This window comes from Prenolepis imparis, unplaced genomic scaffold (assembly GCF_030444845.1).
Source record: "Prenolepis imparis isolate NDT839.2.m4 unplaced genomic scaffold, iyPreImpa1.0 SCAF_11, whole genome shotgun sequence".
Lineage (NCBI taxonomy): Eukaryota > Metazoa > Arthropoda > Insecta > Hymenoptera > Formicidae > Prenolepis > Prenolepis imparis.
The window spans coordinates 7065428-7086531 of NW_028141169.1; the positions used below are offsets into that span (position 1 = coordinate 7065428).

Here is a 21104-nt window from a genome sequence, read left to right on the forward strand (position 1 = left end):
CAGAGATTTTTTCTCTTTGTCCTAAACTTATATTCTCGCGTACACAGTTCATTTTTATTACTCACGTTCTATTTTCTCAATTGATTTAATATTTATATATTTATGATATATTAAGATTTTAAATAATTATATATGTAATATCTGATTCCCCACGGTTATATATATAAATATTCATGTACAAAAATCTGCAAAATAAATATTTCGATCATTTTTTTTCAGTGATATCGATTCATCTTGAGGGATATAAAGTCTAATATTATATGTTTGTGTACATATTTCTTCAGCTAATATGTATATATATATATATATATATATATATATATATATATATGTATATATATATATGTATATATATATATATTATCGACATTTGAAGCTGCAAATAATAATGGTTTATAATTGCTATTAGAGATATGGGTGCGATTCGAAAAAAAGAACAATGTATACGGTCACAGTCTCTCTGAATATGGTAAGTGTTTATTTTTCCTAATAAACGTGGGGTGTGCAAATTCTTGCGTCGCACGCAAGGCAAGGGTAACAATGATTAACAGGCTATAATCTATATGAATTATCATCTATTTCATGTGTTAGCATATTCTCCCTCCGTAAATAATTATGTATATACATATGGAGCTGCGATTATTCCCCTGTAAAATATGGCATTCCCTTCTCTTTCTCAGAGAAAGCATGGTGTATAAATAGTCGTGGGTAGTGTGTCGTTTCTCACGGAGTGGGCGCATACACAAAAACACACACATACGCCGCACGTATAATTTCACCGCTATAATGTAAGGGCACAACAAATTCATTGACTAATATGCAGCAGCACCCGCACGCACTGTTAATAGTACGCGCTAAAAAATAGTGTGATATCCATAAATATGTATATAAATTTATGTATAACACGTACAAAGGATATTCAAGAAAGAATTTAAATTTAAACATTCAGAGATGTATAATATTTAAAAATTGTATCAGAAAACTTATTAAAAGAGAGAAATCGAATAAAACAATAGATTTTTAAAGTTTTGAATCTTGATTTATAATTATTTTTGTTTTAATACTCTTGATCTTTTTTTATTTATTATATTGCATATGTTATATATATACATATATACATACATACACACGCATATATATAATATTACATTATATGTATATTATATATATATGTTTCTTTTTATATACTATTAAAAATGTATCATTTACAAACTATAATGCTACAGTTTACTGGAAGTAGTGTCTAATGGACAGATGCAATTTTATTTACCGCATCGGCTTGCAAATTATACAGAACTCGTATCTACATGCGTCCGACAGTTTGCACAATGTAGTTTTACTGGTGTGCACAGTCTGGCAATTTTTTCCAAGCTTTCCTCTCCTTTTCTCTCCGTTCATTTTGACGAATGCAGGCTCCACTCTCGTACATTTTCGGAAAGAAAACTGTTTACAAAAGTTAATCGGATACATTCAATTCAATTATCTAAATTTTAGGGCTGGACAGAGTATTTTGGAGAGATACATTATTTGTAGCGTACTCTTAAAAATATATATATAAGATATTCGTGTTGTGTGAAAATAACTTATATATTTTACGCTTTCTTCAAATACATTTTGTCCAGCCCGGATAAATGATTTCTAATATCGATTATTGGGTAATTGCTTGAATCAGTATGTTGTGTTCATGACATTATTAACGCATTCCTTGCGGATGATTAGCACGATAACAATGGAATCAAGTCGCGCGAATCCCTCTACGAAGGTTGAACCATAAATAAAAGTCTCTTATCGATTTTACGAGAACGGAGAATGGACGTCAGTGGGATAAAAAGAAAGCCAGCCAACTTCGGCACAAAGTCAAGGAAAGGTGGTTTTTTTTAATACTTGAAAGTGTGTAATGCTCTGAGTGAGTGTCGCACGTGCTAAATCAATGCCACATTACTCGTCCATTGGTTTTTTAGTAGCTGAAACAGATCCACAGTAGGTAGGTAGAAATAACACAGGTAGATAAAACACACGCAATCAATTAATCGCTCTCGTGACAAAAACTTGTTGTAGCTTGATACTAACCGATAATAATTAGGCTTGAACGGACCAGCCTTGTTGAGGCCCATGTATTTTGCCTGTTCGTCCGTCAGTTCCGTTAGATGCGCGTCAAACGTGGGTAAATGCAACGACGCGACGTATTCATCTGCGTGAATCGACAGGATGATTTAGCATTTATCATTTTAATACGATATTATACGACTGGTATAAACATAACTTGGTAGAGAGACAATAAATACAAGATAAATAAGAGACAAAATATTAGATTGATTGATTAAAGCGTTTTATCGTTTATCTTTTTTGTCTTATCAAGCTATTTGAATATTTTAATTAAAGAATTAGGAAAAAAAGTATATTGAAGTCAATGAACTATTTCAGTTAAGAATTATTTCAAAATTATATATATATGTATATTTATATATATTTTATTTTATGTATTATATATATTACAAATTATATATATATATTATATATATAGCATATAAAAAAAAATATATATATATATATATAAAATAATATATTATATATTTGTATATTTATATATTATTGTATTATGATTACTGTACGTACCCATCTTCTTCGGCAGCAGATAAACATCGCTCTTGTATCGTCCCGGCGGTGCGTTAAACAGTTCGATGAGAGCTAACGCTTGCGTAGCGGCAGTAATCGACACCACGAAGGATGGAATACTCGAGCACGACAAGTTCACTAAACGACCCTCCGCCAACAGTATTATGCGCTTACCGTCCGGCCAAATAACGTGGTCCACTTGCGATCTCACTTTTTCCCAAGTCAAATCGGGCGTACGTAAACTGTTCTGTTAAGAACATATTTAAGGAGACTTAATCCTCTCGATCCTCCCTTGAGCGCGGAATCGGTCATATCGAATCGGTCGCTCGAGAAAATCGAGAGTCACTATAACTTTCGCCGGTTGCGAAATTTACGCGCGCCGAATAAAGTAGATAAATTGTGGGACATACAACGTCTATCTCCGTGTTGCTGTGACCCATGTTGCACACAACGCATCCGTTTTTCATTTTGTCCATGTGCTCGCGCGTGACCACGTTCTTATTGCCCGTCGCTGTAATGACAATGTCTACATTTCGTATGACTTCGTTGAGCTTCATCACCCTGAAGCCGTCCATGCTGTAAATGCGACAATATGTTACATATGACGTGATATTCCGCTCGGCGCACAATCTGGCTGTGAAAATTAATTTGCTCGTTCGAGCGCGTCTTACCTGGCTTGCAGAGCGCATATGGGATCGATCTCGGTGATGTATACGACGCAACCTAAACCTTTGAGAGCTTGGCAACATCCCTTCCCGACCTCTCCGTAACCACATATCACAACTTGTTTCCCGCCAAACATGATGTCTGTGGATCTTTTTAAACTATAAATAAATAAATTTTCGATAAGAGCTAAATTAACAAGCATCACGTTCGGAATGAGCAAGATGTTTCAAGATGTTTTTCTCGAAACGACTTATGTAACTCACCTATCGATGATGCTTTCGCGGCAGCTGTAGAGATTATCGAATTTCGTCTTGGTCACACTGTCATTCACATTCATCGCGGGAACAGACAATTTACCTGCCTTTGACAATTGATATAATCTATGAACACCTGTTACGCTCTCTTCGACAATTCCTACAAGAACATATTCTTACGGTTTATTCATTCGTAAATCAAATGTCGCATCATCATAATTTTTCATTTTCTTTAAGAATTTTTATTTTTATTTTTGATATTAAAATTGATATGATTATTATATTTTTTAAAACTAAAAATTCTTCCTTTTCGAAACTATGATAAGCTATAATATTATATATAACAAACCAGACATATAACAGAACGAGATAAACCTTGAATCATTTTGAACATGGCATTGTACTTCTTGAGCATCAAGTGGGTAGCGTCACCGCCGTCGTCCAGTATCATATTAGGCTGCCAATTCTCGGCCGCTACGCACTTGTCGATGCACCACCAGAAATCCTCCTCAGTTTCGCCGCGCCACGCAAACACCGGATATCCGGCGTGCGCCAACGCAGCGGCCACTTCGTTCTGCGTGGAATAAATGTTGCATGCAGCCCATCGCACCTGCGCGCCCAGTTCCACCAGGGTCTCGATCAGAACGGCAGTCTGCGCGTTGATGTGAGTGCATCCCACGATCTTGGCGTTTTTCAGCGGCTGCAGACACACGAATATTAGAATCAAATGTAGAATTAGGACACAGAGAATTTTCTCTTAGAATTTACCCTGAAAATCATGGGACAATATCTATCACAATAAAATATAAAACATGTTTGATTAATTTTACTAAACTGCATAGTGAAATTAATCAAACATATTTTATATTTTATTATAAATTATAATAGATATTATTTTTATTATGATAAATATTAATCAGAGAAATTCTCATAAAATTCTTTCTATACTATATTGTCCCACAATTACCATGATTTTCAGGATAAATTCTAAAAGAAAATTCTTTCAGTGTAATAATAAAAAAATGAGAGAAGAGATATACCTTGTCCTCCGCTGCGCGTTTTCGCAACGCCATGATTCCTGGCATCTCCTGCTCGGCGATCTCGATCTCCCTGCGACCGAAAGCTTGCTGATTGATGTTGCGCACGCAGAAATCCGTGAAGCCCTTCTCCGTCTTCTGGATCTTCTCGCGCGGCGAGACATCGTCCTCGTCAGACGAGCTTCCTGTATAAGAGGCTAAGGTAGCGCAAAATGCCGAAAAACATTGAATTATTAGTACCACATCAAAGTGCAAGTGCAATATCCTAATGAAGCTTGCCTGCGTTATTTTGAGATTACAAATACTTAAATTATTATTGCTAATTCTAAGTACAAAATACAGCTATGTACAATACATATATGTAAAAACTTTAAATGTTTTAATATAGCTAGTGATAATTGCAATAGAGATGTAGATTGAAGGTAAGAAAGATATTAGTATGACATTAATAAAGAGAGAGGCTACACACATGAAACTAGTCCTCCTTCAAGAAGCGAAATACACACTATAAAAAGTCATTATCGTGTATAACTATCACGAAAACACGCTCGTACCGGAACTGTAACTATCGGTGCTGCTGGCCGACAAGGAGCGGCTTCGGTAACGGCTGGACTTCTTCAACGCTCCGGATTTCGAGTCCTAGAAATTGAAAGATACAATTAGTTCAAATCCTGGCAGTGAATGTGTATGTGTCTCTTTTTCTAAAAGGGTCCGCAATGCATCGAGAAACTACAAGAAACTCAAGAGTGCATTGAATGAAGCTCTAGCTTGTTGCACCGAATGTGTACACAGATCAATATATACATAGACGATTTATATATTCATCATTTTTTTTTTAGATTACTACATCAGATGATAAATGTCTTCACATTTCTTAAATATGAAGCTACACTGTGTAATCGTCTCTCATTATATTAGTCTGTATTATCTAATTGACAAGCGAGAATGACAAATTCTGACCAGCACACATTTATATGGCGAGAGGAAGTAAAGCAGTCCTGAGGAAAAAAAATAGCAAAAATAGCTTTCTATGGATATTTGGGTACAAGTTTACTTTGCATGTTTTATACACATATATACTCTTACTTACTAATTTTGTTCTCGCGCCGTGAAAGGCATTATTTGATGCCTCTAGGCTCTGAAATCACAACAACCATCATATCATGATTCAGATGCATCAAGTGTATGCAATACAGTCCGTAGTTTGGTACAAAGCTCCCAAAGATTGTACAGATTATGCACAAAATATGTATAGGCATTTTTCGTCAAGTCTCAATTTGTTTTTTACATCTCGTTTTTACATCTCTAATATCTCAAATAACGTTTTTGAAAAATGAATTTCATATATAAATCAGAATGTAACAATTGTCATACTTTAATTACAGTTATATTAATTAAGATATATATAATATAAAATTGTAATATAAAATATTCTTTAAACAAAATTAATTGAGAATACTTGCTTGTAAATCTTTTCTTTCGTTTCTTTTTATAATTTTGCTATCTAATCACCGGAATATTCGAATCATTTAAGCACAATTAAGAGAACTGTTTTAGAAAATATAGATCTCGTTGTGTTGTGCTTCTCAGATATTTTCTTTGCATTCAATAACAATTCACGTAGTGCTAATTGTGCCACGCCTAAATGTGTCTAGGCTTATGAGCGATGCATGAGTGATTGGTACCGAACCTACGGACTACTGTGTGAATAATGCTCTATATGTAAAATAATATATAAGCATTGTAAATGCCAAGTCATAGGCACTATGTCTGTAATTGCATGCATTCACTCCTTCACTAATTTGTATTATTGAAATTGAGCAAATTGTGTTAAATCTTGATCCTACCATTCTTGTTAGATTTAAGCAAATTTCTGTAAAATTTGTTTATTTGCCTTTAGTTAAATAAACAATGTCCAGGTGTTATATCTCAATCAATTTACTTAACGAATAATAGAAAAGGAAAAAGAAGCCTGTGTGTGGAAGAACTTCTTTTAATCCAATCAGCTGCAAACAGAAGTTCTCAGTATCCTCTCACAATATACAAGTAGACAGACAGCTTTTGACTAACGTCTATTCATCAACGACATGTCAATTAATACCATGTGTCCAATTATGTAAGAACCACATGTGGTCACAAGACTTTGAAGGGTTGGGCGAGACGTAATAGAAATACAGGTGAAGAACTGACAAAGAGATTGACAGAAATAAGAGGAAGAGAGAGAGAGAGAGAGAGAGGAAAGAAAGAGTGGAAGAGAGATAGAGAGAAAGACATAAGGAAACCAATATAAATAATAAAGAGAGAAAGAAAGAAAGTCAGAAGAGACAAACATCGCAATTTTTTCTCGTTTTTCCGAAACACTCGACGCGATCAGGAACAGACAATCGACGACGATATTTTGCGCGTTTCAGGAGAAGCTCGCGAGAAACTCCATCGCAAGAACGGCGGCAAATACGACAGTTATGGACATATACAGCTGTTAGATTAGCGCGAACGACATCCCGAGGACGCGAGACAGTCCAACGTTTCACGTCACGTTAAAGCCCGGCTCGATTTACCTTCATGTTGGACGCTGGATCGGTGACCGGGCCATCCGTGAGCGTATTTCTCGTCTCTTTCCCGGACGACGTGCTGTTCACACCGTCCCCGCTGTCGGCCATTTTTCGAATGCCCGTCCGCGAGACTCGCCGATCGACCGCCAGGTGTCGATTCGCGCGCGCGGATCAGGTCCGTATCTAGACCTCCTGGTGCCCCTCGACTCCCCTCTCGTTCTATAATAATAAACTGGTCGATATACGAATAAAATTCCACCTACAAAATGCACATCTGTGGTAATATTTATATATATCATACATCATTAATAAAATTATGTAATATTTCGAAAAGAAAACGAATTATTATGAGGTATAAGATTCATATAACGAAATGCTTCCTGAAAAGACGTATATTTTTCTAAAATTTAAATTATTAATATATTTTTAATAATATATTTAAATAGAAATACATGAGAGATGAGAGACTTGTCTAAAAGGAAAGTTGGCGGAATATAATATCGTCGGACAGAACATTTCCTCCCTGCAGCTGTCAAAAGTATCCGGACCTGACACAGGCGGAATTACTGACCGTGCGGAAAACATCGGTGTCCGCGGCGCCGTGTGTCCACCCATACCCATGCCCACCCAGCAAGATGGCTCCCGTACGGGGCGACACTCGGTGTTCAACGTGAAGTTATTTACACACCTGGGATACCTCGCGCTGCCCCCCTCCCCGGGAGACGTGCCAGGCCAGCCGACGTCCGACGTCGCGTCGATGCGTCGCGGTGCCGCGCGAGCGTAGAGGAAGCGCCGCGCCGCGCCGAGCCGGTTTCACGGTCACCGAGTCGCGCGTCAACCCTAACGTCACGTCACGTCACGCACGTCACGTCACGTCACGTCACGCCGCACAACGTCAAGCGTCGCGCCGCGCCGAGGACGAACGTTCGCCGAGAAGGTGGTGCACCCGGAACGCCGGATCGAGTCCGCCCCCTTCCCCCCTCCCTCCCACCCGGAGGAGAACAGCCCACCGTGCGCTTCCCTTCACTCAGGTAAACCATCCCCGTGTTCAGTGTTTCTGACTCCTCGACGACGACGACGTGTTCTCGAGCGTTGTTCTTTCTCCCCCTCGTCTCCGAGAGGGAAAACCCGGCATCGTCGTCGTCCTCGTCGTCTTCGTCGAGGCCTCGGTTGTGTACGATACATATCGATCTAAAGCCCGCGGCTGTCATTCGGAAACGCGTGCACCGACCAAGATCTCGTTTTTTCCTCTCCCTCTACGCATTTCCTCCCCTTCCGCCCGAACATACACATTTCCGGGAAACGTGAAAAAAGGTGCACCTGGAACGTGATATTTCACCTGTCTTCAATCGCTTTTCAATAAGTACTTTTAATTTGCATCTCTCTTTTTCCCTTTAATATGGTCGAAATTATACTTGTCTCGCGCATAAAAATTCGATATAATTAATATAATTAGAAGCTTATATATTATAATAATTGTTGCCGGATTCGGGGGAAAATTTTTCGGCGCCGCCGAAAATCTCTCATTCTTCTCGCAGTTGCACTTTTCCACCGCTTTTTCTGCTCTCTCTCTCTCCCACTTCTTTTCGATGCGCGAATAATAGTAAACGAAATGCGGTATGCTAATTCGATTTCGAAGGTGGAAAGCATAGCACAGGTAAAAAGGAGCAGACCTGTTAGAGGTCCGCTCGCTCTCTTTAGTTGCACTTTCTACACTTTATTTATCTTCTCTTGCTTCTTCCGAAGAATTCGACATACATCCATCCTCGTTGTAAACTTTCCGAAAGTGTAGAAAAGTATAGTCACGACCGAGACACAGCCGGGTATGATTGAACATGCAGGGATGATTCCGCCCCTGTGGAAGAAATCCGAGTTTCTTGCGATAAAACTGCAGGTAAAGCTTATACATAAAACGCGAATGGACGTATATCGCGTATCAGTCCGAAGCGTAATATATATTGCAAGATTCGCGATACGTGCTGTTTTAAGAATCGTAGAAAATATAACGCTCTAACCATAATTTAACGCTCTGATCATAATTTATTTCTTATTATCGATTTCAAGTGGATTGAATTATTCGGGGGAACATCTGGCCTTCTTACAATTCTGCCCTTTGTTGATGCTTATTGATGCAATTAGCATGAGGCAGAGCTATTGTCAATATCTCTTTCAGCGTAATGCATGATTCATAGTTGTATTTTCAGAGACACATGTCGTGCTATAACTCTAGGATAGTGCACTGTATACTTAATACTAAACAAAACTGTAGTACAAATCATACAAATTATTACGACTATAAATTATGACTTATAAATTGATAACGTTTTAAATTAATGCGTCTTTCTCTGCAATTTTTTTTCCAGATACACAGTGCCATTCCAAAGAACCATTGCTCACAGCTGTGCTAAACTATAAATGCTACGCATAATAATAGATAGCGTTTAAGAATCTTGAAAAGCTTTGCGTTATTTATATTCAATAATAACTTATATTAAAAATAGCATCTCTACCGTAAGAACTTTATTATACTAGAGTAGAGAGTATTTGGACGAATGAGAATTTTCAAGAGGATCAATTGGATATTTGTACATAAATCTAATATTCATCGATGCGAGCAAGCAAATTGTGATTTAAAAAAAAAATCATCCAGAGATGTTACCAAAGGGAGGTTGAACTAATTTTGTACCAACGCAAAGTTCTAGAAGAATTTGAAGTAAAATGACCAAAGGTGTAAAGACAAATTTGTACTAATTGCAAATCTTTTTTTTTTTTTGCGACATGCCATTCATTATGTCTTGAGCAATACGTGCAGGAGGGAAGATTTATTTCGACATTTGCTATAAGCGAATCATTGCGTACCAAACATGGCGAGAAAGAGTGACAATGTTAAAAGCATTAATGTCGCGGTGGTCGGATTGTCTGGGACAGAAAAGGACAAGGGGCAAGTCGGTGTTGGCAAGTCGTGCCTGTGCAATCGCTTCATGCGTTCCATGAGCGACGACTACAATGTGGAACACATTTCGGTATTATCGCAGGTAATTGAAGCAACTTTCATAACGCAGAGTTTATTGACTGTCAATCGGTGAGACATTTTAATGAGAGAGAGATTAAACGCAATTTTTTTATTGCAGTCTGACTTCAGCGGACGTGTGGTGAACAACGATCACTTCCTGTATTGGGGCGAAGTGATGAAAGTGGCGGAGGACGGAACGGAGTTTCAGTTTCAAGTCATCGAGCACACAGAATTTATAGACGACGCGTCGTTTCAGCCGTTCAAAGGCGGTAAAATGGAGCCGTACGCGAAGAGATGCGCGGCCACGAAGATCACGAGCGCGGAGAAACTCATGTATATCTGCAAGAATCAGCTGGGTATAGAAAAAGAGTACGAGCAGAAGGTTCTGCCCGATGGTAAACTGAACATCGACGGATTTCTGTGCGTGTTCGACGTGAGTCTTGTACCAAATCGGGCGATAGAGAAGCAAGTCGAGATCGTGGCGAATATCCTGAATAATCTGATGAAGACGAAGAAGCCAGTGGTGCTGGTGACGACTAAGAATGACGACGCGAACGAGCAGTTCGTCAAGGAAGTCGAGAAACTGATAATGCGGAAGGAGTATAAGGGATCGATCTTCATCATCGAGACGTCGGCCCACGAGAACATCAACGTCGATCTGGCTTTTATGATCTTGGCGCAATTGATCGACAAGACGAAGATGCGCAGCAAACTGATACCGTTCGCCGAGGCAGCCAGGACCCGGAAAGAACTGTTGGACGCGTCGACGGAATCGTTGCAGAGATTGATCCGAATACACGTGACCGATTATCGCGCCCTGTGGTCGCAGGCCTCGAAGAAGCTCTCGCAACTCAAGGAGTTCACCATTTTCGTAGAGTTGTTCGGTATCGAAGCGACGCAGAGATTATTCAGAAGGCATATTAAGAAACTGAAGGACGAGCAGATAGCGAAGAAGATACAGGGCTACTTGAACCTGTTGCCGGATATACTTCACGAGATTTGCCCGGATATATCGAATTTAATCAATGAGTAAGTTTTTCGTCGTATCCGATTTACGAGGCGCGAATCACGCCTCGTAAATCGGATAACCGGAAACGATACTTTGCAGGGAATGGTCGGCGGTGCAACAATACATAAAGGCGCATCCCGATTTCGATCAGTACTTCTACGAGTGTCCCGAGGACATACCGTGGATCGATTGTGACTTTGGGGAAAACAATGGCACGAAAATTCCTTACGACGTGCTAGAAACCCCCGAGGCGGAGACTGTATTTAAGAATCACATAAACGCCTTGCAACAAGAGCAACGCCGATTAGAGTAAGTGATCCGATGCAAAAAATTCAGAATAATTTTAACAAATAAATATTGCAGAAGAGAGAGAACGAGTTTATACATATATATTTTTCACATAGAATTGATATAGCTAATTAGTAGTAAATCTGTATTGTTTCATTCGCGATATTTTAGAAGGTAATATTGTTTCATGTGCAATTCACTAATGCTTTGCTTTATTCTGGGTGGTGTTTCTTTGTGCAGACTTCCGAAAAGGTAATTTATGCTTATTTTTTTACTTGCTCTTTCGTCTAAAATATAGAGCATAAGTATTTTAATTGGAGAGAAATAGTATTTGTTCTACAATGTTTGCGCTGCGCTAACATTTGCATAACAATATGTGCTTATATATTATTTAAAATGAGTTGAGGTATATGTTGGCGCCTAATAAATTGATTACAATGCATGAATTATATTTATGAAATAGTTTGATAAAATAACAACTTAAGACTTCAGTAAGACTATCTAAATGTAAAATATAACATATTTAAATTTCAACAGAACTAGAAAGAGTTGGATGCGGATAATAGTGTATCAGTTTCAAAGAAAATTTAATTTTTCATTGAAACTGATTAGTTGTACATAGGGAAATTTTTTTGCAATACCAAGTAGTTAAATAAATCTGAATTCGAGATTTTATTTTAATAAATTTCTGTGATCCTCTTAAAGAAGGAAAGAAAAATATAAAATTGAGATTTGATTAAACATTTTTAAGATGTAGAGAAAAACATAACACATTGCATTAATATTGTAATCATTAGAATAATAATGACTAATCCTATACATAACAAACTTTTAGAATAACAAAATGTTATTAACAACAACCAGATATTATAGTTAATATAGTTAATTAAAATTGTGTCTTACGTGTTCAATTATTATTTCGTAATATGGAACATTGTTTGTGAATGAGATTCTTTTTTAATTATAATTAATTTCTGTTAGATGGAAGAAACAATTTAAGCAATTATTGGAGGAAACTGGCTATGTTACGCCTGGAAAACATTTGTCTGAGGTTCGAGTTTTATTTATGGGCAGAGAATGCTTTGAAGAACTTTCTCATCATGATTGTCAAGAAATTTATGATCAGCATCAAAAAGAAATTATTGAAAAGGCAAAACACAATTTTCAGGTATTTCTTTGTACATTTGCACAACAGTTATGTTATTGTATCTATCAATTATAAAGAATACAATAAGTATTTTGGGATTTGTTACAGGAATTACTGTTGGAGCACGCAGATTTATTTTATCACTTTAAAAGTATAGCTCCGTCAGGAACTATTACGCAAGATGATATAAAAGAAATTACTGATGCTTTATTGGACGATTTCAGGTATGTAGTATCATACTGAATATACATTATATCCAAAGAGAAGATTTAAAATTTTTCAAATTCGATATTTTATAGATAAAAACAATGACATAAATATAATTATAATTTAACTTCTATCTTTCCAGATACAAAGCGCTGGATAGATTAGATCAAGATCGAAAGCTAATGTTGTTTCAACATTTGGGATTTGTGCATTGTCCTATAAGAGAGCACTGTCCCGCTTATCCAAATTGCATGGACGCGCTTATAGAAAGGATACTCGGAACGAAAGCTCACAGGTAAGAAGTCAATGTCATGTTATGTCAACGGAGAGAATTGTACAGTGCGTAGAATTATTTTGTAACACAAATCTGAAAACCGTTCTAACAGACCTTCCTCATGGAATCACAGTAGTCAGTGGCAGTTAACGTCGGATAACAATCAGTTAAATTTAGTCATACTCGGAAGTAATGGACTGAGCGAGGAGTTCGCTCGTGAAATAAGGGCACAAACGGAGGATGACGAAGTGGAGATAGATTGTCAGTTGTACACCCTCGGATATCGCATAATAGACGGTGATGTCGGACTGCCGCATAACTCTTTCACCACGTCTGATTTCATGCCACATGGTAAATATCTTTTCAAGTATCAGTGTATGCTTGATACGAGTAACACTTTCTAGATAGATAATTATATATCTTTCTTGTTCTAGGATCTTTTTGTATCTATTCGAATGAGGATTCATTCGAATACATTCGATCCTCTTTAGAGAAGACCCTTTTGTCAAATCTAGAACAAGAAGACAGACTACCATTTCAAGGTTTGCCCATTGTAATAATGTTTCTGCCAGAAGCCAGTATCGATGAAATGGAAGCCATGAAGCTCAGAGAAGAGGGACAAAATCTTGCTGATAGGTATATTCATCGTATCATTCATCGTATTGTAATTGAATTAAGATTTGTGCTTCGTGATATTCTTATCAATTTGGCATATCCAGTTTGCAGTGTCCATTTATCGATGTCTGCATAGACGAGTTGGAACAAGAAAAGCACAAAAGATTTCCCTCTTCATTGGTGAAAGATGCTTTGCAGCAACTTATACAATCCATAAATCACAGAGCTGGATTTTTAAACATATATCAAAGTGTTATCGAATGCTTGGAACCTGATATCAGGTAATATATCCAATCATAGCTCTTACCTTTCATCGATTAACTTGTAGTCGCATATCTTATTTTATGTTTGGTTTCAGGATAATAATGTGTATGTTCTGCGGTGATCCTTATTCAGTCGAGAACGTTCTCGGTCCTTTACTCAATCATCAATGCTGCTTTCTCAGCGGAGATAGATCTATAGTATTGGAGACGTTTCTGGGAGAATGCAAACGTCGAGTCGAAGTCATTATCTCGAGTTTCCATGGAGCCAACGCATTCAGAGACGAATTAGTGCACGGTTTTATACTCGTTTATTCTACGAAGAGGAAAGCTTCTCTCGCAACTTTAAAGTATGTACCGACAACTCGCATCGCATCGCTGGCGTATTTTATAGTATTTTATTTAATTTTACAAATTGTTTTCTCCTTGGTTTTACAGTGCCTTTTCCACAAACATACCAAACCTACCGATACAAATAATGGCTGTGACTGATACTGGTGGTGCGAATGCTTTCTTTAGCAATGACCTGAGTCATCTACTTATCACGGAGGGAAACGCTATCGCGGACAAATTAGAGGCGCATTTTATGACGTCTGCGTCCAGTTGCCAACAGAAAAGTGAGAAATTCGAAACTTTATTTCGATTTTACGTCTCTGACAAATTCTTAATTATTTCTTAATTATTTTGCAGCCGCGTTTTACACGCCCTTCTTCAAAGTGGTGTGGGAAAAGAAACCGGAGATCGAGCAGGCGTTTAACATGGAGGAGCCGGGGAATTTGAACGACAGCGGAGAAGGCACCTTAGAGTATTCGGCTTTACATCCGATGCCACCACCGCGACATGAGAGCTATCATCTTCAAACGCCGGATGACGGGTAACTATTCTAGAAACAGCTGTCTAACGAATTGACCGAATTGATCTACTTAATGTCTGCGTATTTCTTTGTGACCCAAAAGTCTAATGTGAAGCAGTATGTCTGTAACTTTTAGAAGCGGCTCCGAGTCGTACGAGCAGTTGACACCTGACGGTGATCTGGGGGATACCGGTTTGACCGAACAATTCGCCGACCACAGAGCCACGCCGAGCGACGACAGCGACATTTACAGCCAGGTCGACTTCTATCGAGAGGAGAGGGAGAGAGATCTAATGAAAAACGAAGATATCACGAGCAAGTTATCCGGTAATTGGAAATTAATTTATTACACAACGTCGAGACGCGAAATGTGACTTTGTAAAATTCGTCTCAAATTGTAAATTCTTTTTTTTTTTCCTTCAGGTTGGGTGAAGGACACCTTTATGCATCAAGATGGAGTTACCAATAGTTATCCGCACAGAGCCTTTACGACAGGTCGACGATACATTTCCCAGACTAAGCCACGACCGAAAGGAAACAGTCAGACGTTGAAACAGCCCGGGAAAATCAATTTGAAAGATTTCTCCAACGTGACAGACGCGATAGCCAGGATGACGATCGGCGAGAAAGACGAACACGGTCCGAAACTAACGATGGGTCATGCTCCTCTTGCCACACCGGAACTGGTAGATCTCGGCTCCGAGTATGCGCAGGTGAAAGACGTCGTTCCGAGTATGTACTCTGCCTATGATGGCGATTACATGTACGCCCTGGTGCAGGATTCTATCGGCAACAACAAATCTAAGCTGCGCCACCGACGTGAAAAAGGACAGCCATGTAAGATCTCTTTTGCTAATATATTTTTTAGAAGAATATGTTGAGTTTGTATATAAGCATTATTTCCATTAATTATTTTCAGCAGCGTATAGCGATTCCGATTCGGAATGGAGTTCCTTGGAAAGGCAAAGGGCGATTGACGCCTTGAGCAAAACGAGTAAAAAGTCTCTGTCGCATAAACGAATACGCAAGAAACGCACTGCGATACCGGTCGCTACACCTAAAGTACCGTCATTGGCCAGCATGGGAAGTGGGGACGGTATAGTAGGCTTGAATTACAATATGAAAGACGATAAGAATTGGCGCGTCGATGCAGCAGATAGAGGTAATTTTTTTTCTTTTTCTTTTTTTAAGTATTTTCTTAGCAAATAAGTATATAAATTGATCTGTATAAGTGACGATATATTTAGCGATACCTTCATCTTTTCAGTGTCTAGCGAAACGCCCGATTCTTCCGAATCGAGCGATCCGGAACATACTTCGAGATCCAGATCGAAACAATATAAATATGCTGCGGTTAGTTTACGGAAGAGATTCTCCGGAAATTCATTGCAACAGCAATATTTGCAGCATCCGTTCAACGTGAAACATATGCCGCAGGACATGTTCAGCGCATCCTGTAAGTAACTGGATTTTAATTTGAGAGAATGAGAAAATTTATCAACGACAACATATAAGATTTTGCTGAGTTATTATAATTATAACGTATAATTATATAATATAATTTAATTATACATAACAATATAATGTGGGATCTAGAAAGAGAAAATTTAATTCAACTATTTATGCTCTGCACATGCATGTCTGATTAAAGACTGTGATTTTTTTACTTAAATTGAAGCTTCTTGATTAATAATAGTTTCGGTTCTCTCGTTTTTCAAACATGACATATATATAGCAAATTTTTCATTAAGTTGCGTGTCCAATAGCTTTTGTTAAGTTGCATGAAACTGTTATTATTTTAGCCAAGCAAAGGAGTGAAAATACGTTTGGCATTCCAGATGATGAATCAAGTCTGGATGTCTCCTCACCACGTGAAATTAATTCTCCTAGTGTAAGTTTTTAGTGCGCATAATACAAATGAATGTTGTAGTGTATACATGTATAATTATATCTTGTTTTGTTCGTCCTTCAGTTCGGTATATTGAATAAATTGAAGGATGGCGACAAGTTAGCCAGGAAGAAGGATAAGCAAAAAGCAAAGGAGGATGAAAAATTAGAAAAGAGGAGGCAAAAAGAAGAGAAGCTCAAAAAGCACGCTGAAAAGGAAAAAGAGAGGGAGAAGAAGAAACAAGAGAAGATAAAACAAACCAAAGGTCCAGGCGGGACTCCGATTTCAAGTCAATCGCAACCTTTAATCGAAGATTTTGCGCAGAGTGAAACGAATCGGATACCCTTATTCCTGGAAAAGTGCGTGCGATTTATCGAGGACGAAGGATTGGATTCGGAAGGGATATATAGGGTGCCCGGTAATCGCGCACATGTAGAACTGCTTTTCCTAAAGTTTGAAGAAGGTATATTATTCATTAAAACTTGTTGCAATGTTCAATGTCACTCTTTTTTTTTTGGTACAAATTTTTTTTTTTTTTTTTTTTACCTTGTATGATGGATAATATAAATCCATGTTTCTTTTTTATTTCCCATATAGATGGTAATGTCGACATACATTCTTTGGATATTCCTGTAAACGCTGTTGCTACAGCCTTGAAAGATTTCTTTTCCAAGAAGCTGCCACCACTCATTGACAAAGAACGCATGAACGAACTTGAAGATATATCTGGTAAATTAATACAAAACAAATTCAGTAGTTATAAAAATTTGAATGGAATCTTGTGATTCTTTTTAAAAGTTTCTACATATCTATTTTATGTCTCGTTGAATTTTAATTATACAGTTAAATTATAATAAAGAGGAAAATATTTTTAAGATTATATGCCTATTTTATATCAGGTGCACGAGGTATTAGCAAGCCTATGTCGGCTACTTGCATGAATATGGAAGGTTAGTACTTTTATTTCATAGATAATTGAACGAAATACTCTGAACAAATTCTCAAGATTAATATAAATTATTCTGAAATTTGAAACCGATTTGCAGACCGAAGCGGCAGATTGTTAGCATTACGTCTGATGCTCAAAAAATTAAATCCAGTGAACTTTGATGTTCTTAAATTTATCTTCCAACATTTCGTGAAGTAAGTATCGTGAAGATAATAAATATTTAGATTTATTTCGATCATACATCTTTTATCCTTCGTATCTTCTTCTTTCATCTTCTTTATTCTTTTTCCTCTTTCTCTAATTTAAACTCTATAATTTAAATTTGTGCAACTTTAGGGTCGCGGAGAATTGCAAACTCAACAGTATGGATAGTAAGAACCTGGCGATCTGTTGGTGGCCTACATTACTACCGATCGAATTCAACGACCTCGGCAGATTCGAAGCCATGAGGCCGTATCTGGAAGACGTGGTCCAGACGATGATCGATCAATATCCTTTCCTGTTCTGTGGCGAGGATGCCGTTGTGATGGTGTAGTGATCAAACACGCTGCGACGCAGTGCATAGTGCAACGCGGGACTATATTTTTTTTCATGGACAACAGCGATAGAAACGGCGCTTCGTCCGTCTCATGGTATAACTCGATTTCGTTTTTTGTACGTTATCGACGATTACGATATAATAGGCGTAAATAATTGGTCTCAATATATAATTTGTTATCGATATTAAACTTCGCTTTAGCACACACTTGTAATATTACACAAGATCCCACATAAGACGCAACGTGGACGATCGAACAAAGTCTCTTTATTTAAGTTTAGTCATTTCATACTCGTTCATTTTCGGAATGTGTGACAAGCAAGATCCTCCATTGCGGAATGATCACTCGATGGTCCTAAGACGGTTGTTCGCGTGCGTGGATCAGGTAATAACGCAAGAATAATAAGAGTCAATCCATGTGTGTCATAACAGTATGCATGTATCATGTTGGATGTATCCAGAGCGATGTATTTATTGATATTGTATTTTAGGGATATAAGACTCTCGATATTTGATAATAACGATTAGCTTTATATAATTAAGGAGGTAAGATCAATGTTGCTTTTTTTCTCTTTTATTTGTCTTTTCTTTCTCTCTTTCAGTTCTCTCTTTCTTCGTATTTTTTTGTCAACATTGCGAAGAACGAAAATACTGCAAAGTGTTGACAACGCTAACGTATAGCCTCGTTAAAGAGGTTGTTATTAATATTTAAAAGAGAATGTAATGTCCAGAGCTCATTCACGAAACGTTAACGAGATTTATATATCTTCAAATATCTATACATATATACATATTTATGTATGTATATATGTATATATATATAATTTCTCACATAGCAACGATATCAAAAGAAATTTTTTTTAGTACGTTTCCTTTTTCGCACAGATGCACAAATCGCCTCTTGAGCGTATTTATTACTTTTGCATCTCTATCGATGTAGATTATATAGGAATTTTTGGATAATCTTTATCGTGGCAGAACCGAACACATTTAAATGATACAATCTATATATCTCTTTTATTCCGTCTAAAGATAAAAATGAGAAAGAGAATACATGCGAAAAGCACGTTACATATAATTGCACAATACGTCTTGACAAATAGCGATAATGCAAAGGAAAAAGACGGATATAGAGATATTAAGAGAGAATATTTCGGCAGAATTTTGCGCACACAATATACTGAAAAAAATTGAATCGAAATAACTATTATAAGAAATATTTCGAATTATGAACTTGAAATATACTAAGGTTTCTTAAAGCGAATATGTACATAAAATTAACGACTTAAGGTACGAAATTCGTAATGAGGAACATTAAATTTTCATAAGAATTCTTTTCCGAGAGTGAAAGCGGTCCGTTTATCGTTGGAGCTGACATTTCACATCGTTTGCATTTTCGCAAAAAAAAAAAAAAAAGAAAAAGAAAAAACCGCAGAAAGTATCCATTAGCACATAAAGATCAACGTTCAGTTATGAAAGAAAGAAATGTACTAAAAGAAGAAGAAAAATCTAACTTTATATTCAATCAGAAACGCACATTTAAATTCGTCGATTCCTTTGTCCTATTCGCTTTAAATTTGCGCTTGAATTTGCACAAATATGACGGATTTAGTGGGACGTTTTCTTTTCGTAGATGTGCCATAACTCGATGTTAAAAATCGTAATGACAGATATAATGCCTTTCGGCGGCTCAACATTCGAAAGTAAGCGCATCGTTTAAGCACCAACAAAGCGAGTAAAAGACATTTGATATCGCTTCTCTGGATGTTGGAGCCACTATGAATAAGAGAAAAAAAAGCGAAATAACACACTTTTGTAATCCGCAAGATTTACCGCAAACATTCCCGTAAGGAACGTTGATGTTACTTGGTCTCGCGAGAGACGCATTTTAATCGGACCGAGTCCGAGTAAATTTCAAGTAGGATCTCGAAAGAGAAAAAGAGATCGTTTTGGACTCTTCTTGTAAAAAGATGCGTATCTCGCGAACACGCTACTTTGTATTTGTATGGAAACATTGTAACGATATTTCTACGATTGTCGTGTAACGAGGAGAGAGAGAGAGAGAGAGAGAGAGAGAGAAAAGAACGGATTCGTACATTCCCATTTAGTCGTAAAACAGATTTTATACATTCGTACGTACATAATTGTATAATGTTCTTAATAGAAAGAGGATAAGACGTATGATGTTTTACGAGATCTCGAGCGATCGAAAAATCACGTAATAAAGACGTGACGTCGGCGATGAAGCACTTAAGAACGCTCGTTTGGAAGAGATATTTCGATACTCTCTTGCTATAATCTTTGTCTCTATATTTCATATATTTTATTGTCTATTTTATATAAATGAAATCGAGATAATTGAGTTAGTTAAAGCACTTGTAAGGTTTCAATCAAGTTTCTCTCGTGAATAAGATCACGTTTGTTATATATCGAGAACTGCTTGCATCAATTCTTTCATTTTTTTTCTTTATCTTTAAATGTTGCATCAGTATTAATGATTAACTGGATTGTCTCTGTCTATCTGTCTATGATATTACTAGAGCTCCTTGTAGAAATATAGAAATTGGTGCAATCGGAATTTCTTTATTCGCAAATTTCTTGTGTGTATTTCGTGTAATAGACTCGAATCTTTTCAACAATTTACAATCATTTTTCATATAACTATCATTTGTTCAGGAACTTAGCGCGAATTATATTATATTGCGACCAATTGAAAGATTCAATGCGATAGTAGTTCAAAATTGAAAGAATTAAATTTAAAGAATATTTAATTGCTTATTTTTATCAATTCAAACTTACATTAACTATCTCAAACCTTTTCTGAAAAGGCAAAAAGACACTGAAATCTTGATTATCGCGAACCATCGATATATCAAATCGAGATAATTGAGTTAAAGCATAAATTATAAAAATTATAAAATTTTCATGAAGTTTCCCG

The 21104-nt window shown here is 37.1% G+C and overlaps 2 protein-coding genes across 10 annotated transcripts; one reads left to right on the forward strand and one right to left on the reverse strand.

Annotated features, from left to right (window-relative positions):
- Positions 1-444: 444 nt before the first annotated feature.
- On the reverse strand, positions 445-7308 carry LOC145942493 (adenosylhomocysteinase-like 1). 5 transcript variants are annotated; one of them, XM_083049272.1, is made up of 11 exons: positions 7132-7308; positions 5664-5711; positions 5128-5212; positions 4577-4770; positions 3912-4236; positions 3546-3696; positions 3288-3440; positions 3027-3192; positions 2617-2863; positions 2071-2191; positions 445-1443 (listed from the first exon to the last, which is right to left on the reverse strand). In XM_083049272.1, the coding sequence occupies exons 1-11, from the start codon at positions 7231-7233 to the stop codon at positions 1395-1397; spliced, it is 1641 nt and encodes a 546-aa protein (XP_082905398.1). In that variant the 5' UTR covers positions 7234-7308; the 3' UTR covers positions 445-1394. The 5 variants fall into 5 exon arrangements, with proteins under 5 accessions (XP_082905398.1, XP_082905399.1, XP_082905400.1 ...); XM_083049273.1 differs by having other exon boundaries at positions 4577-4758; positions 7132-7295; XM_083049274.1 differs by having other exon boundaries at positions 445-1964; positions 7132-7291.
- Positions 7309-7746: 438 nt separating this feature from the next.
- Rhogapp190 (Rho GTPase-activating protein 190) lies at positions 7747-19604 on the forward strand. 5 transcript variants are annotated; one of them, XM_083049269.1, is made up of 24 exons: positions 7747-9019; positions 9489-10160; positions 10257-11167; positions 11247-11456; positions 11676-11687; positions 12417-12603; positions 12691-12806; positions 12932-13084; positions 13176-13414; positions 13498-13699; positions 13783-13959; positions 14037-14288; positions 14377-14555; positions 14629-14812; positions 14910-15118; positions 15215-15628; positions 15711-15953; positions 16059-16247; positions 16630-16682; positions 16764-17142; positions 17277-17408; positions 17579-17629; positions 17726-17822; positions 17965-19604. In XM_083049269.1, the coding sequence occupies exons 2-24, from the start codon at positions 9990-9992 to the stop codon at positions 18161-18163; spliced, it is 4959 nt and encodes a 1652-aa protein (XP_082905395.1). In that variant the 5' UTR covers positions 7747-9019; positions 9489-9989; the 3' UTR covers positions 18164-19604. The 5 variants fall into 5 exon arrangements, with proteins under 5 accessions (XP_082905395.1, XP_082905392.1, XP_082905396.1 ...); XM_083049266.1 differs by having other exon boundaries at positions 15714-15953; positions 16594-16682; XM_083049270.1 differs by having other exon boundaries at positions 15714-15953.
- The last annotated feature ends 1500 nt before the right edge of the window (positions 19605-21104 follow it).

Coding starts and splice junctions, on each gene's coding strand:
- LOC145942493 (XM_083049272.1), bottom strand. CDS start 7,233: ATGGCCGACAGCGGGGACGGTGTGAACAGCACGTCGTCCGGGAAAGAG. Junction 5,712..7,131: donor ATCCAGCGTCCAACATGAAG/GTAAATCGAGCC, acceptor TTGTGATTTCAG/AGCCTAGAGGCATCAAATAA. Junction 2,864..3,026: donor GCAACACGGAGATAGACGTT/GTATGTCCCACA, acceptor TGTTCTTAACAG/AACAGTTTACGTACGCCCGA.
- Rhogapp190 (XM_083049265.1), top strand. CDS start 9,990: ATGGCGAGAAAGAGTGACAATGTTAAAAGCATTAATGTCGCGGTGGTC. Junction 13,415..13,497: donor GTCTGATTTCATGCCACATG/GTAAATATCTTT, acceptor TTCTTGTTCTAG/GATCTTTTTGTATCTATTCG. Junction 17,143..17,276: donor TTTCCTAAAGTTTGAAGAAG/GTATATTATTCA, acceptor TTTCCCATATAG/ATGGTAATGTCGACATACAT.